The sequence below is a fragment of the Sprattus sprattus genome, assembly GCF_963457725.1.
Source record: "Sprattus sprattus genome assembly, chromosome: 5".
In the NCBI taxonomy this organism is placed as follows: Eukaryota; Metazoa; Chordata; class Actinopteri; order Clupeiformes; family Clupeidae; genus Sprattus; species Sprattus sprattus.
The window spans coordinates 30,922,836-30,938,366 of record NC_137924.1 but is presented as its reverse complement, the minus strand read 5'-3'; the positions used below and the strand labels follow the sequence as shown (position 1 = coordinate 30,938,366).

General features: G+C 42.6%; 1 protein-coding gene across 2 annotated transcripts in view; it reads left to right on the top strand.

Moving 5' to 3' along the window:
- The window catches only part of tlk1a (tousled-like kinase 1a), a gene marked incomplete at its 5' end in the record, with an annotated part of 44,982 nt that extends 35,819 nt beyond the window's left edge, over nt 1-9,163 (top strand). For both annotated transcript variants that reach the window (XM_080838890.1, XM_080838891.1), the window contains 9 exons: nt 362-459; nt 901-982; nt 1,633-1,724; nt 2,420-2,509; nt 3,075-3,244; nt 5,507-5,642; nt 6,343-6,454; nt 6,635-6,742; nt 7,625-9,163. In XM_080838890.1, the coding sequence (XP_080695016.1) occupies nt 362-459; nt 901-982; nt 1,633-1,724; nt 2,420-2,509; nt 3,075-3,244; nt 5,507-5,642; nt 6,343-6,454; nt 6,635-6,742; nt 7,625-7,798 (1,062 nt within the window). In that variant the 3' untranslated portion in view covers nt 7,799-9,163. The remainder of the gene's footprint in view (nt 1-361; nt 460-900; nt 983-1,632; nt 1,725-2,419; nt 2,510-3,074; nt 3,245-5,506; nt 5,643-6,342; nt 6,455-6,634; nt 6,743-7,624) is intronic.
- Between the last annotated feature and the right edge of the window lie 6,368 nt (nt 9,164-15,531).

Sequence of the window (15,531 nt, the reverse complement as noted above, 5' to 3'; positions counted from 1 at the left end):
TTTTTTCCCTCCTAGACAGTAATCCCAAGAGAATGGCCTTTGCCAGACTCTCACTGTCAAGTGAGGCGTTAATATTTAATACAAGTCTAGCCAGCTGGAGAGAGTTGGGTTTGATGAGCCACCTTCCCTTGTACTGAACTCCTGTGTGTTTTGTTTGTTTGTTTTTGTTGTTTTACTTCCTGTGTGTGAGTCTGTGTGCTGAGCCTTTTTTTGTCGGTATATATGGCTTTTTGTGTGGTTTGCTTGGTGTTGTTTATTTATTATATATATGTTTGTGTTTATTTGTGTGTGTTTGCGTGCTGGGTCTTGTTTATCAGTGTGAATATATGTTTACCTCTATGTGTGTGTGAATCATTAACAGGAGGAGGCTGAGATCCAGGCGGAGCTGGAGCGTCTGGAGAGAGTTAGAAACCTTCACATCCGAGAGCTAAAGAGAATAAACAACGAGGACAGCTCGCAGTGAGTCTGCCTACCCACAATGCATTCCTCTACCCACAATGCATTCCGCTACCCACAATGCACTGCTCTACCCACAAAGCACACCCACACCATCAGCAAAATCGTCTTTTCACTGGTGTCTTTGTTAGTGTCTGTTGGCTGTGATCTGAACACCTGTCAGTCTGTACACGTGGAGCTGAATGCCTCCTGAAACACAAAAGAATAACTGAATGGCCACAAATGGCTGCCTTGCACTGTTATAACTGAGTTGTACTATACTTCACTTTGAATCACTGTGAAATCTCTTTGAAGGAGTAAGTTGTTTGGCGTCCTCTCTTGATGATCGGAACACCCGTCACTCTCCACAGAAGGAGTTGAGAGCCTCCTCAACACAAAATAAACAAACAAACTAGATTTCATCTCCCTTTTGAATAAACATTTATCGTCTTCTCTTGTGTTTAGGTTCAAAGATCACCCGACTTTGAACGAGAGATACCTGCTGTTACATCTGCTGGGAAGGGGAGGTTTCAGTGAAGTTTACAAGGTAGGTTCCTCGCCAAAGCTCCATTTCGTGCATCTCTGTGGCGTAGGCAAGATTTCTGGCGCTTGGCCTGAGTGAGGTCATTCAACACACTCGTACAAATTTTAGGTATGGAATTGATGATGTGGCACAACAACCAGTCTACAGCTGTTCCTCTGTGGCGGTCTATGTGAAGTGACGTAACTTTAATTTGGACTGGGATGGTTATTAAGGCCAGAGTTCCTAAGTAGTGTTGCTGTGGGTGGTTCTGGTCCAGTTCAGTTCCACATCTGTTCTATTCGAGTGGGCTGGTCTTTAAGGAGGGACTGCTGGAGATGGAGCTGTGGGTCATTGTAGCTTGCTTATGCTCCATCATATGGGGTTCACATTTATTTATTTTTCTTCTATTGACCTTGTTCCAGGTTTAATATTGCCAATTGTTTGTGTGTGTAGGGTTTACATTCAATTTGTCCCCACTCTTTATGTTGGGCCATGCCTCAGGGTTAATGTGAAAGGTGACTGTGTGGATTCTTGTTAGGTCTAACTAATTTAGTCTGGGTCCCCTTGAGACCCGTTTGACCTGTTGGTCCCAGTGCTTGTGTCTGTGACTCACCCAGTGCTTGTGTCTGTGACTCACTAAGTGCTGGTGTCTGTGCTCTCCCTGTGTTTTTCAGGCGTTTGACCTCTTTGAACAACGCTACGCCGCTGTGAAGATCCACCAGCTCAACAAGAACTGGAGGGAGGAGAAGAAAGAAAACTACCACAAGTATGTTTCACACACACACCACACACACACACAAGAATCACTAGATAAACATGGATTCCATGCAGCTATATAAGTACACTATTAACTAGAGCACAGTTTATGTTAAGGCAAATAGTTTGAAAAAAAAAAAAAATCAGAACATTTGTTCACGAACGAAAGCCATTCCCATTCCCTAGGAAAAAAATGCCTTGTTTTGGTCAGGGTGAGCTTAAGAACACTGGGAAGTTTTATAGCATTCCCATGATACGATTCACATTTTCCCCTTTTTCTGTGTCGCTGTGTTTTTGTGTGAAGCTGATTAGTATTCCTCTCCATCTGTGAGTGGGAGAGAGCATATCTGGATATTTCACTCATTCAGTTGCACCTCCAAATCGACCTGCTTTTTTTCTTTTCTTTTTTTTTGCCCCCCCCCCCCCCCCCCCCTGGCAACACCCCTCTCTCGCTTTCCTTTTTCTCTCGTCCTTCATACCTTGCCCTCTTTCTCTCTCTCTCCTTCGTTTGTATAATTCTACATTTCCAATCCCTCTCTCACTTCATCCCTCTCTTTCCATCTCCCGTTCTACCTTTTTACTATTTCTCTTTCCCTCTCTCCCTCTACATGTCTCTCTTCCGCTGTCTGACTCCTTATCTCTCTCTCTCACTCTACATGTCTGACTGTCTTCATCTGTCTCTCTCTCCCTCTCTCGTCTCCGCAGACATGCGTGCCGAGAGTACCGAATCCACAAGCAGCTGGATCATCCCAGAATAGTCAAACTCTACGACTACTTCTCTCTGGACACGGACACGTGAGTCTGCACCAGCACACACCAGCCTTTAATCATGTACAGCTCCGTTCAATCCAGAATAGTCTCACTCTAGCACCACTAGAATTACTACTACCTATTTTCATTATTATTATTATTACCACTACTATTATAACTACCACTACTACTACCCGGCACGTGGGTCTTCCCACACGTGCATACAGTACTTTACTCTTTAGTCCCGCCCGTTCATGTGCAACTCCGCTATACCCATAATAGTCCATCTCCATAACTACTACTCTCTGGATACAGACACGTGCACTCACTCACTCACACAGACACAGGCATAGATACACACACACACACACACACACACAGACAGATACACACATGCATAGATACAAACACACACACACACACACACACACACACACCACTATTCACATACAACTCAATTAAAACCATAGACTAGTCCCAGCAGGGATCTTTACAGGGTAATTAATTTCACTCAAAATCCTGCAATTAAATAATCCTTGTGTTTCAATCCATCAAATGCTTTATTCGATTACCTCTGCAGTATGTTAATGGTGTGTGTCTCTCTCTGTAGGTTTTGTACGGTTTTGGAATACTGTGAAGGCAATGATTTGGACTTCTACTTGAAGCAGCACAAGCTGATGTCTGAGAAGGAGGCTCGCTCCATCGTCATGCAGATTGTCAACGCGCTGCGTTACTTGAATCAGATCAAGCCACCTATAATCCACTATGACCTCAAGCCAGGTACATACATACACGCATATACATGCATATTTATACACACATACATTCTGAGCCAGGTGCGTACACATTTGTGTGTGCTCTGTATGTAGGTATGATGACAAAATTTTCAAACACCCCTAAACTCAAAATGGATCACATGACTAGACAGAGCCAGACATTCCCTTTACAATGACACCTGGATTGTGAAAATCAGTTGAGGATTGAGAGAGTTATGGTATTTGTAATATCACAGATTATATCAAAATATTATACATTACTTACAATGGAAGTCATGTGACCGAAAACGCTTATTATTCACATGTTTTTGCTTGTAACTTCCTCATTTTATCAGATATTTGCATGAAATTTGAACAGAAGGTAGACTTTTGTTAGTTATTTCAAGTGAAACCATGAACATTTAGTTGGAATGGGCATCAGACCCATGGTACCTCACTGAAAACAACTATAATTAATAAGCGGCCATTCATATTCACGAACGACGCCTGCTGCAGTGCATCTGACAGGACGTTCGCTAATCTACTCATCACAATTGACTAACAATGACAAACAATTTTCCGCGATTTAGTTTAATACTTTCTCGACCATGGATTTCGATGAAATTTCGTATGTACCAAGATAAGAAGTATATATTCAAATCCACCTATCTTTCATCAGTGTCCAAGGCTTTAGATGAAGTCCGCTGACCGGTTGAAAGCCACTCAAATTTTCAGAGAGTTGCAGTGAACTGAAAACACCTCAGGGCTGAAAGCTCGAAATGTCTAACGATTACAGTGGTTGTACTCGATGTAAATACTGACGTATTCAGGACAAACATACTCTCACCAGGCGGTGAGGAGTGAATTTTGTATGACGCATATTGACAGTATTAACGCAGAGTGGATCATGTTATTGAGACAACAACTGCTCGCGGCTAACATTCTATGTCAACATACCTACTGTATGGCGTTGTGGTGCGGTGATGTGCATCACCACTTAGCTGACCTGGGTTCGATTTCCGTCCTGCTTCAGTGTCTTTAGATATTTTTGTCAGATGTTACTATGGAAGACTGAAGTATAATTAAAAACATTTTAGCAAGTGTCACTGGCTTTTTTTGGCAATTACATGAAGTTAATGCAAAAATATTTGACCCTTCTTTTTTTAAGACCTCTGCAATCCGCCCTGGCTTGCTGTCAATTAACTTCTGGACCACATCCTGACTACTGGCAACCCATTCTTGCATAATCAATGCTTGGAGTTTGTCAGAAATAGTTTTTTTTTGTTTGTCCACCCGCCTCTTGAGGATTGACCACAAGTTCTCAATGGGATTAAGGTCTGGGGAGTTTCTCGGCCAATCAGAGAAAATGACTACCCCAGTCCTCAGCAGTCCAACCCCTGTACCTTTTGCAGAATATTAGTCTGTCCCTGATGTTTTTTCCTGGAGAGAATGGCGTCTTTGCTGCCCTTCTTGACACCAGGCCATCCTCCAAAAGGTTTCGCTTCACTGGGTGCGCAGATGCACTCACACCAGCCTGCTGCCATTCCTGAGCAAGCTCTATGCTGGAGGTGACCCAATCTCGCAGCTGAATCATGTTCAGGAGACGGTCCTGGCGCTTGCTGGACCAAAACATCCTCCGAGAGCCACTTCTCCCAACCATCCAGGAACAGTTTGGTGATGAACAATGCCTTCTCCAGCACGATGGAGCACCTTGCCATAAGGCAAAAGTGTTAACTGAGTGGCTCGGGGAACATAACATCGATATTTTGGGTCCATTGGCTGAGAAACTCCCCAGACCTTAATCCCATTGAGAACTTGTGGTCAATCCTCAAGAGGCGGGTGGACAAACAAAAAAAAACTATTTCTGACAAACTCCAAGCATTGATTATGCAAGAATGGGTTGCCAGTAGTCAGGATGTGGCCCAGAAGTTAATTGACAGCAAGCCAGGGCGGATTGCAGAGGTCTTGAAAAAGAAGGGTCAAAACTGCAAATACTGACTTTTTGCATTAACTTCATGTAATTGCCAAAAAAAGCCAGTGACACTTACTAAAATGTTTTTAATTATACATCAGTCTTCCATAGTAACATCTGACAAAAATATCTAAAGACACTGAAGCAGCAAACTTTGTAAAAATGCATATCTGTACATTCCTGTCCTCTTTATGAGGCAGTAAACTCTCCTTCATTTAGTGACCCTAAACATCACGAGAGTCGTAATGATCACGAGAGACAGTGAAAAGTAAATAATTCTTGTTGAACTTCTGTCTTCTGTCCCCTGCCCTGCAGGTAATATTTTGCTGGTGGACGGCACGGCCTGTGGGGAGATCAAGATCACTGACTTTGGCCTGTCCAAGATCATGGACGACGACAACTACGGCGTGGACGGCATGGACCTGACGTCCCAGGGAGCCGGGACTTACTGGTAAGGACTACACCCCCCACCTCTGGCCCCCCCATATCTGCCCCCCTGAATGTACCTACAGGCACAAACTGCAGTGCATGAATCCAACTGCGTTTTAGTGAATTCGGAGAAGAAAAAAGGGAATATAGGAATGTTGTTCCAAGTACTCCACTGTTCCCACAAACACCTTTAATCCGCCGTGATGCCCTAAACACATGCTCCCTCAGTCAGTCAGTCATGTCATCACATCACATTACTCAGATGTTTAGCATACCTCGGCTTGCCTAGGGACCCAAACGGTCTGGTTGCACAGGTGTGTAGCACTGTATTCAACCTAGATACTGTTTAAGGTTCCCACAGTCATGGAAAGCCTGGGAAGTCTGTGGAATTCAGAAAATCATAACATTTCCTTTTGTTGAATGTAGAGCTAACTAAAAGGATAATGTTTTCATGTGCACATTTATGCAGTCTTGGAAAAGGTTATTGTTCAATATGCGCTGTAAAGTATGCAACTTTGTGTATTTGTAGCTTGGTAAGGGACATGGAGATTTCATTAAAGGTTGTTGAAAAGTCATGGAATGTTTTGAAATGTTTTTCTTTTAATGAAAATGGGTGGGAACAATGCATGTTGTAGCTCTCTCCCTTTATCATCCTTTGTTTGAGCCCTTTTTAAGCCCCCCTTTCCTCTCTTTTTAAATGTATCTCGCTCTCTCTCCTTCAGGTACTTGCCTCCAGAGTGTTTTGTTGTGGGGAAGGAGCCTCCTAAGATCTCCAACAAAGTGGACGTGTGGTCAGTGGGGGTCATCTTCTTCCAGTGTCTCTATGGAAGAAAGGTAGGTCCCACTCGCTTGCCCACCTGCCATACCACCATAGCTCATATCACTGCCTGCCATACCACCATAGCTCATATCACTGCCTGCCATACCACCATAGCTTACACACACACACTCGTATACATCCATTCTCACACACACTCACAAACACATTTAATGGTGATGTGTTTCCTCCCCCAGCCGTTCGGCCATAACCAGTCCCAACAGGACATCCTGCAGGAGAACACCATCCTCAAAGCCACCGAGGTCCAGTTCCCCGTCAAGCCCGTTGCCAGCAACGAAGCCAAGGTGAGAGACAAGACGCCACCCTCAGTCGTACAAGCAGGGGCACTACCCTCTCGAGTCAGAGGGCCTGATTTGAAGCAGAAATTATTATTTCTGAATTTAGTAATGTCTTGACTATAGCTCTATTATAGACTGCTCAGAGTGGTAATACAAGCAAGATTTGGGGGGATCATTCAAGTGTTGGACATTATGTTTATAACTGTTTAGTGCTAATGCTAGTACTGATTTGATGAGGATGATTAATGATGCTTAAAAATGAAATATAAAAGTGATAAATTATCTCAGTTGTCTGATGGCACTTTAAACCCATTATTTAGTTGGAAGGCACATTACAGGCAGATTTCTGAGGTAGTTATCTGTGGTGGAGAAAATGTCTTGGTAATAACTACAATTTGAATGCACTTGCTGCAGAAAACATTAATTACACTCATCGCTCTGTAGTATCATGAGCCGACAGAACAGCATTAAATTCCACTCCTCTCCACTCCACTCCACCCCACTCCTCCTCTCCTCTCCTTTCTTCTCCTCTCCTCGCCCTGGTAATGATGAGCTCAGAGAAGCGACTGATGCTAACGCTAGAATGTTCCGATTAGAATGCTGATGCTAGCGCTAGAATGTTCCGACTAGAACGCTGAAGACCCTGAGAGTGTTGACCCCAGCCTCTTTGCTGTGTTGAGCCTGTCAGTCTGAAAGAGTGGAAAGAGTTGAAAATGCCAACATGTATGCTGATGTACCTGGGTAATGAGAGGGAGGGGCCCGTAACACAGACATGACCCCGATGTATGTCAACTTTGTACAAGCCTTGGAGCCTCACTTATAGGCTCAAAACTAATCGGTGTATGACATGCCCCCTTTTTAACTCCACTAACGTCTCTCGCTCTCTAGGCATTTATCCGGCGCTGCCTGGCCTATAAGAAGGAGGACCGCTTCGGCGTGCACCAGCTGGGCAGTGACTCGTACCTTCTGCCCCACATGAGGCGCTCTAGTTCCTCTGGCAACCTGCAGCTGGGCGGGTCCTCTGCCTCTAGCCCCGCCTCCACCAGCATCATCTCCTACTGAGACCCTGCACTGACAACACCCACCACCACACTACAGACACGCCCCCTCTGCTGAAGGACACTCCCCCTCCCCCCTGTAATGCCCAGGTGTGAAGGAAGGATGGACAGATTAATAGGCACTAGGGAAGAGAAGGGGGAAGAGAGGAGGGAAAAGGGGGGAAGGTTAAGGGAAAAGTCAAAGTCAAGTGGAACGTTAAAAGTCCTCAAATACTTTTGGGGAGGACAGGAACTGTGAGCTGGAGATTTTGGCTTCACCCAGGCATGCGAGATGTGGGAGAAAATGAATAATCCTGAGACAAATTAAATGGCTGATAGGGTGAAGAATACAGATGGTATAGAGGAAGACGATGAATTGGTGAAGAAGATTTGGCGTCAGAGAAGAGCGCCCAAGAGAAATGTTGAAGAGTGCAAATGGCCTTTTTTTTCTTCTTTTTTTTATCTCCAATGAAGATTCTGTAGAGCACTGCTGCCCTGTTCAACCCACAAAGTGACTAATGAAGTTGTCCTGATTGCTTGATGGCTGCCTTGCTGAGAGGTCTGCAGAGATCAGACCTGTCAGTTAGAGTGTGTGCCACAAGGGGGCGCCACACACCATTTTCAAAACGCACCTGCATAGCCACCTGCTTTGAAATGGATCCAGTTTTAGTGCCGCACCGTTCTGTTGGATTGATACCGGATGAGTGCCGGATCTGACCTACCTGCACCGAACCAGGGCCAGATCCGGTCCAAAGTTTGTGGCTTCCTGGGATGATGTCGTCTGGACATAATAATAAAATGATTTGCTTAGATTCTTTGGTAGGTCTTACAGCACAGTGGCGATCTCTCTTCTGCTCTTCTGAGTTTATTTTCTCTGATTTAAAAGCAGAAATACAGGGGTAGCTTCGTCATCCTTTTTGTTCTCTGATGAGCAGGTTAGCCACAAGAATGTACTTTTAGCGTATCCACCAGTGAGATTTAGTGTTCCTAAACCCCCAAGGCTACTAACTAATGTTGAATGCACAAAAATAACCAAATGTAGACAAACCGCTATGTACAGAACCCTATGCAGGAAGAATGAACTCACACAGAAAATACAATACAAATCTTGTAGAGATGTACATGTATATTTGCTGTACAGAATCGTAATTTCAAATATCAAATTAAAAAAAAAAAATCTGTACAAAGGTTTACCTTTTGTTTCTTCCTCTTGTAAATCTTTTTTTTTTTTTTTTTTTTTCGTTTAGTTTTATTTTGTTCCTGGAGTGTTTTATGGCTGCCTTTGATGTTGCTCTTTTTAAGAAAAAAAGGCTGTATGATCTACTTTGGGTACAAATTGTACAGTTCTGTTAAAAGAATTAATGACAATAAATGCCAGGAAATGACTTCACACCAAATGAGCATGTTTTTTTTTTAATTATTATTTCCTTCCACAAGATTCTTTAATAGAAAATGGACTGGCACTTTTATGGGGCTCTTATTTGGTTGTCTGTGCGTTACCATGGAAATGGGTGCGTCTATGATGATGGTATAAATACCCAGCATTGCTGGTCCTCTCGCATTCCTGAATAAGCAACCATGAGTAACGCGTTCTATGCTTCGACATCCAAGTTTTGCCACAGCGCACACTAAAGTGACTTGCGACTCAAGTTCTACACACTTTCTCAGAGTATGTCTAGGAGAGTGAAGCCATGATGTGGCATGAGCGCTGTTCTACCAGTTGAGAATCACAGGAGGAAGTACTACACACTTTCTCAGTATATTTGAGTGAAACCATGACGTGGTACGAGCACTGTGTTACCCTCTAAGTATACTAACCAGGGTGAAATTCAAAGAAAGAGTTGCAGAACAAAACGTAGAGTCGTAGTTAAACAAGTTGTTCTATGCCAATGATGTCGGAGGCCAGATTTGTTAATGTCTTGGATCCTTGTCTGGCAAATCAAAGCCGAACAGAAAAGTTCACTTTAAAGTGAGAGTGCATGAGGATCGAAATTCCTTAATTGAAATACCCCACAGCAGAATAAATCTTTAACAGACTCTCCCTCTTCATGAAGGATCCTCTTAAAATTAAGTCAGTTTTTCAATAGGGAAGATGACAGACTTGTGGTCAGTCACACAACTGTAATGTTATTTCATTAAAGAGTGACTTCAGACTGTTACCTAAGACACTATTTTTGTAATATTTGTGAATAGCATGGGGTGACTGATGCAGTCCTCTCAGGTTCACACATAACCATCGTCATCACATTATTAAAACAAACTAAGAAGGCAATGGATTACCTCATCTGGAATAACTTCTTATTCAGTTTTGAACGAACAGCTTAATTCACAGACTGCTGACACTATGTAGGTTGTTTTAGTCTGGAAGGTCTGAGCAAGAACATGAAGGATTCATTGTTGGTCAGAGGGAATACAAGTGGTACAATATCGCCATCTGCTGGCCTTAAAGTGTAATGCCTAAAGAAATCAGGATTAAGGACCATTACGGGCCAAATTTACGAAGGGTGTTTAGACTGCGTTTTTCTGGTCATCGTCTTGCCTTAAACAGTAGTTAAACATAGCTTGTCCGCACACAGTTTAACAGAGATGATGAGTTAAATTTACAAACCATAATCATCACCCGTTGGTCCACGTCTAATTGGGCTAATGCTAACATCAAGTGTTGAAAATGAATCACCGGCTGCTTCATGCCCGAATGCTATTGGGTGAGCCAGGACTGTAGGCATACGTTTTGGCTTTACGAAAAACATTCAAAGTGGTTTGAGTTTGATAGGCCCAATTCGGGTAGTATTTTTTTGTGTAGGATGGTTCCTAACTGGGTTGAATTCTATAAATGTTTAGAAAAGGTACTTCAATGATTTATTTCGTGTCTCCTCTAGCTAGGAAACACTGGATCATCCTTTACGAAAGGAAAGTAGTGAGTAGGCTACTGCCCGACAAATCAACAACAACCCAAACAACAACCGATCAACATGAGCACGTTAATAACATCCGCCCCCACCACAGATGCCTAGTGTACTACAGTATTTCTCTGTTCCTAAAACACATTTTTTCAAAGCATGCCTCGGTTTCTCTGAACACTTAACCCAAGTGCCAACTCCCTAAACCAATTCTGCTAAACTTTAAGCACAATGCTCTGCTTTAAACACAGATTTCAATTGTTAACCGCACTTTCTTCAAAACACAACACACAATTCTCTGCTTTAGACACAGTTTTCAATTGTTAACCACATTTTCTTCAAAACACTAAACACCATCCTCTCTACTTTGCATACTTCATCAATGCCAAAACCTCCTTGTGTTCAAACAGAAAACACTGCTAATCAATTGGCAAAACTTCCATTTCCAAGGCTGTTGTGCAATTTGAAATCAAAACTTTAGCTCCTAGTTTGGAGAACAATGTATGGCAACATTGAAGTGAGTGGTGATCAGAGAGGCAGAGGAGTGAGAGTAAGAGGAGGAGGAGGAGGAAAATGAGGAAGAGCAAGACGGAGAGCCATTACTGTATCTCTGATGAGATTCAGGCCAATGTGTTCAAACATGTGGTCAACATGGGTTTGACCATGCAGGAGGCTGGTAAGGCTGGCCAGAGGGTTCAACCAAACATAAGCCGCTTCTCAGTTGCACCGATTCTCCTGACATTCAGAAGAGAGAATGGGTAAGAAACACTACTATGACAGTACGTAAAACACTAGTTTGAATGGAGCATAGTATTCTTGTATTTAGAATATTTTACATTGTACTGTATTTGTAAAATTATAAACAAATACAAAGTGCAACCATTGATGACCAAGACATATTCCTAAACATCAATACAGTGAGCCTAGCCACATAGGACCATGTTCTTAGGCAGAACACCTTGAGAATGAAGCAGGTGTACAGGGTGCCTTTTGACAGAAACTCTGATAGAGTCAAACAATTACAGTATGATACAACTATGTGCAAGTAAGTCATATACAGTACTGTGCAAAAGTTTTAGGCAGGTGTGAAAAAATGCTTTGAACTAAGAATGCTTTGAAAAATGTAAACAATAAATGTTTATTTTGTATCCATTTACATGGTAAGACTGAGCACAGCAACAAGACACAACGTAGTTATACTGCATCAGCAGGGTCTCTCCCAGACAATGATTTCAAAGCAGACAGGGGTTTCAAAATGTGCAGTTCAAGCTCTTTTGAAGAAGACGTTGAGGATCGTAGACGCAGTGGTCAGCCAAGGAAACTTAATGCAGCTGATGAAAAACACATTAAGCTTATTTACCTTCGAAATCGGAAGATTTCAAGCAGTGGCATCAGCTCAGAACTGGCAGAAACCAGTGGTACCCAGGTACAGACATTTACTGTCTGGGGAAGTCTGGCCAGAAGTGGTCTTCATGGAAGAGTTGCAACCAAAAAGCTCTACCCCGACAAGGAAACAAGGCCAAGTGACTGAACTAAGCACGAAAACATAGAAACTGGGGTGCAGAAACATGGCAGAAGGTGCTCTGGACTGATGAGTCAAATTTAGAAATATTTGGCTGTAGAAGAAGGCAGTTTGTTCGCCGAAGGGCTGGAGAGAGGTACAATAATGAGAGTCTGCAGGCAACAGTGAAGCATGGTAGAGGTTCCTTTCCAGTTTGGGGCTGCATTTCTGCAAGTGGAGTTGGAGATTTGGTCAGGATGAATGGTGTCCTCAATGCTGAGAAATGCAGGCAGATACTAATCCATCATGCAATACCATCAGGGAGGCGTATGATTGGCACCAAATGTATTCTGCAGCAGGAACATAACCCCAAACATACAGCAAATGTCATTAACAACTATCTTCAGCTTAAAGAAGAACAGAAAGACTTGCAAGTGATGGTATGACCCCCACAGAGCCCTGATCTCTACATCATTGAGTCTGTCTGGGTTTACATGAAGAGACAGAAGAATTTTAGGAAGCCTACATCCACAGAAGATCTGTGGTTAGTTCTCCAAGATGTTTGGAACAATTTACCAGCCGAGTTCCTTCAAAAACTGTGCGCAAGTGTATCTGGAAGAATTGATGCTATTTTGAAGGCAAAGGGTGGTCACACCAAATATTGATTTCATTTAGAATTTTCTTCTGTTCCTTCACTGCATTTTGTTAATTTATGAAGAATTGATGAAAATAAACTGTTAACACTTCCATTTTTGAAAGCATTCTTAGTTTACAGCATTTTTTCACACCTGCCTAAAACTTTTGCACAGTACTGTACTTTTCCACAACTGATTATGTCCTATCAGCACTGAAACATTACTGTACTGTATTGTAATCCAATCAAATGTTACTGTATTTTCAGATGTTTCACAACACAACAATTGTCGATATTGTTCTTGAGCAAGAACAGGATGCTGTCTAGTTTTTTTGTCCTTTTTTATTTTAAATTTTTCTTTCTTTTTTTGTTGACTGTATCAATATCCTTTTGTTTGTTCTGTGTAAATCATCTACACATTTGGTCGTGTTTGCTCTGATGTAAAGGCTACAGCACTTTTGAAAAAAAAAAAGAAATCTTTACTGTAAGTCGTAACTGTTTGTGAGTTGTTTTATATTTGAGTTAAAACATTATACAGTTACAATATTTTACAACAGGACAAAGCGTACAGTAACACTGGAGATGAAAAGGCATAATACTCCTGATAAGGCCTTCATACTAGTGTTTTCCCATTTCATAGTAGTGTTTTCCATTGAGCACATCAGTGTTCAATCAATGCTTAGAATGTCTACTCAAATAATGGTCTGTGTTTGTTGTTTGAAAACAAAATGCCCTTTTGAGGTGACATAATAGTGTTTTGAAACCAAAGTGGCCTTTTGCAGGAGATAAAAAGGGTTTTGCATTTTGTGTGAGTGGTTTTGGGATTTGTGTTTAGAGCTAAGAGAAACCAAGGCATGCTTTGAAAAAATGTGTTTTAGGAACAGAGAAATACTGTAAGTGCAATCGGATTCCTGTAGGACTGCGGTAGTCTTTTCCTAAGTCCTTATGAATTCTACTCCACTATATTTCCTTGACATCAGGACATTTTTCATTGATGCCAAGGAAAAGTGGTTAGGAAATGACAAAAGGACGCACTATCCTAGACGGCTGTCGAGACGTCGCCAACATGTCGAAAAAGAAACGGTGAAAATGACTCTAGAATTTAATTTGTTTTACGAAAATTGTATTTGTTGTATGAGGTTCAAAGACCATTGAAATAATTATTTTGAAATCTTATATGGCATTGCGAAATGTTTTCAAATCTCCGAGCGGATTGCTCCTATAGGTGAATATTCTCAATCGAGGTGTCTCATGGCAAACAGAGCAACAGAAAACACAGCCTCTGAGCGAAAACCTATTTGTTCCTCCCTGGCCTCTTCCCTGCTGTATATGATCACATCCTCTATTGTGCTCGTGTAATCTCTGAAGGAAGGACACTGTTGTGTGCTGGCTGATGCTACTGGGGAAATTGCACCACTTCAAAGCACAGTGCCCCACTCATACGAGACCTTGAGATGATGGTCATTATCCTTTTTTTTTAGGTGCAGTGCTGATAATGGCTTCTTGGGACAAGATGGTGGTGTCAGGGAAAGTCATTTTATGTTTTTCTCTGAAAGAAGAGAGTGTTCTGTAATTTCACATTTAATGGATTTCTGTGAGAGGTCACCAGGAAAGGATGATGAGGTCTTGGCTCCTTGGACACCAACTCAATCTCCTGTTGATTGTGTGGGCCATAGATATTAGTCCATTTATTAATTTAGTGCCGGCCATGGATATTAGTCAATGTATTAATTTAGTGGTTGGACATAATGGGGCAGTTGTTGTGATGAATATACCAGAGGCTGGGATCAGTCTGTGTCTAAAATCATGGATTAGGGTTATGAAGAGGTCCACAGGCTTTTCCCTTATTCTACTCACTTGGAGACGGACTCGGAACCATCTGGCCCTGTCCAGGAGAGGGTCCATCTTGAGAGTGATGCTGGGGAATTTGGCATGGTTGACATTGAAGTGGAATTGCTAACTAGAACTTGTGCAACTGCAAAGATAACCAGAGGGTACAGTAAACCTCACTCCCTGACACCTTTAGAGACATGCTAGCGACAGATGCTAGCTAAGCCTCCTTGTTAGTATGCCTGCCTCCCATGTCCAAGGTTTTCTGACGCTAAGAGTTTGTGTGAGGCTGGGCTTGTCTGCACACTGCACATCCAGATGGCTGAAGGTAGGACAATTTTATTTGATTCACCTGCAGATATTCAGTGCATGATATGCAGCATATAGCATATAAAGTTACCATTCAGACCTTCTCACTCCTCCTAAGACACACACACACACACACACACACACACATACACAGAGAGAGAGAGAGACACACACACACACACACACACACACACTCACACACTCTGGGGACTGATGAATAGACTACTTCGCTGTGTTTCATTGCTCCTCCTGACACATTCCGTCCCACTTACCATCAGTCCTTTCAGGGCCATGCACTTCTGTCCACCCCCCAGATTTACACACACACACACACACACACACACACACAGGCAGGCCAGAGACTTGTGCACAGAAACACACACACACACACACACAGGCAGGCAGCCAGGCAAAAGTGTTGTGCACACACACACACACACACACACACAGGCAGGCAGGAGAGCATGCACACACACACACACACACACACACACACACACACACACACAAGCCTCTTTTCCCCCCTGACCACTCAGACGAGTCATATTGAAACTTATGCTCACTATTTATAGACGTCTAACCGC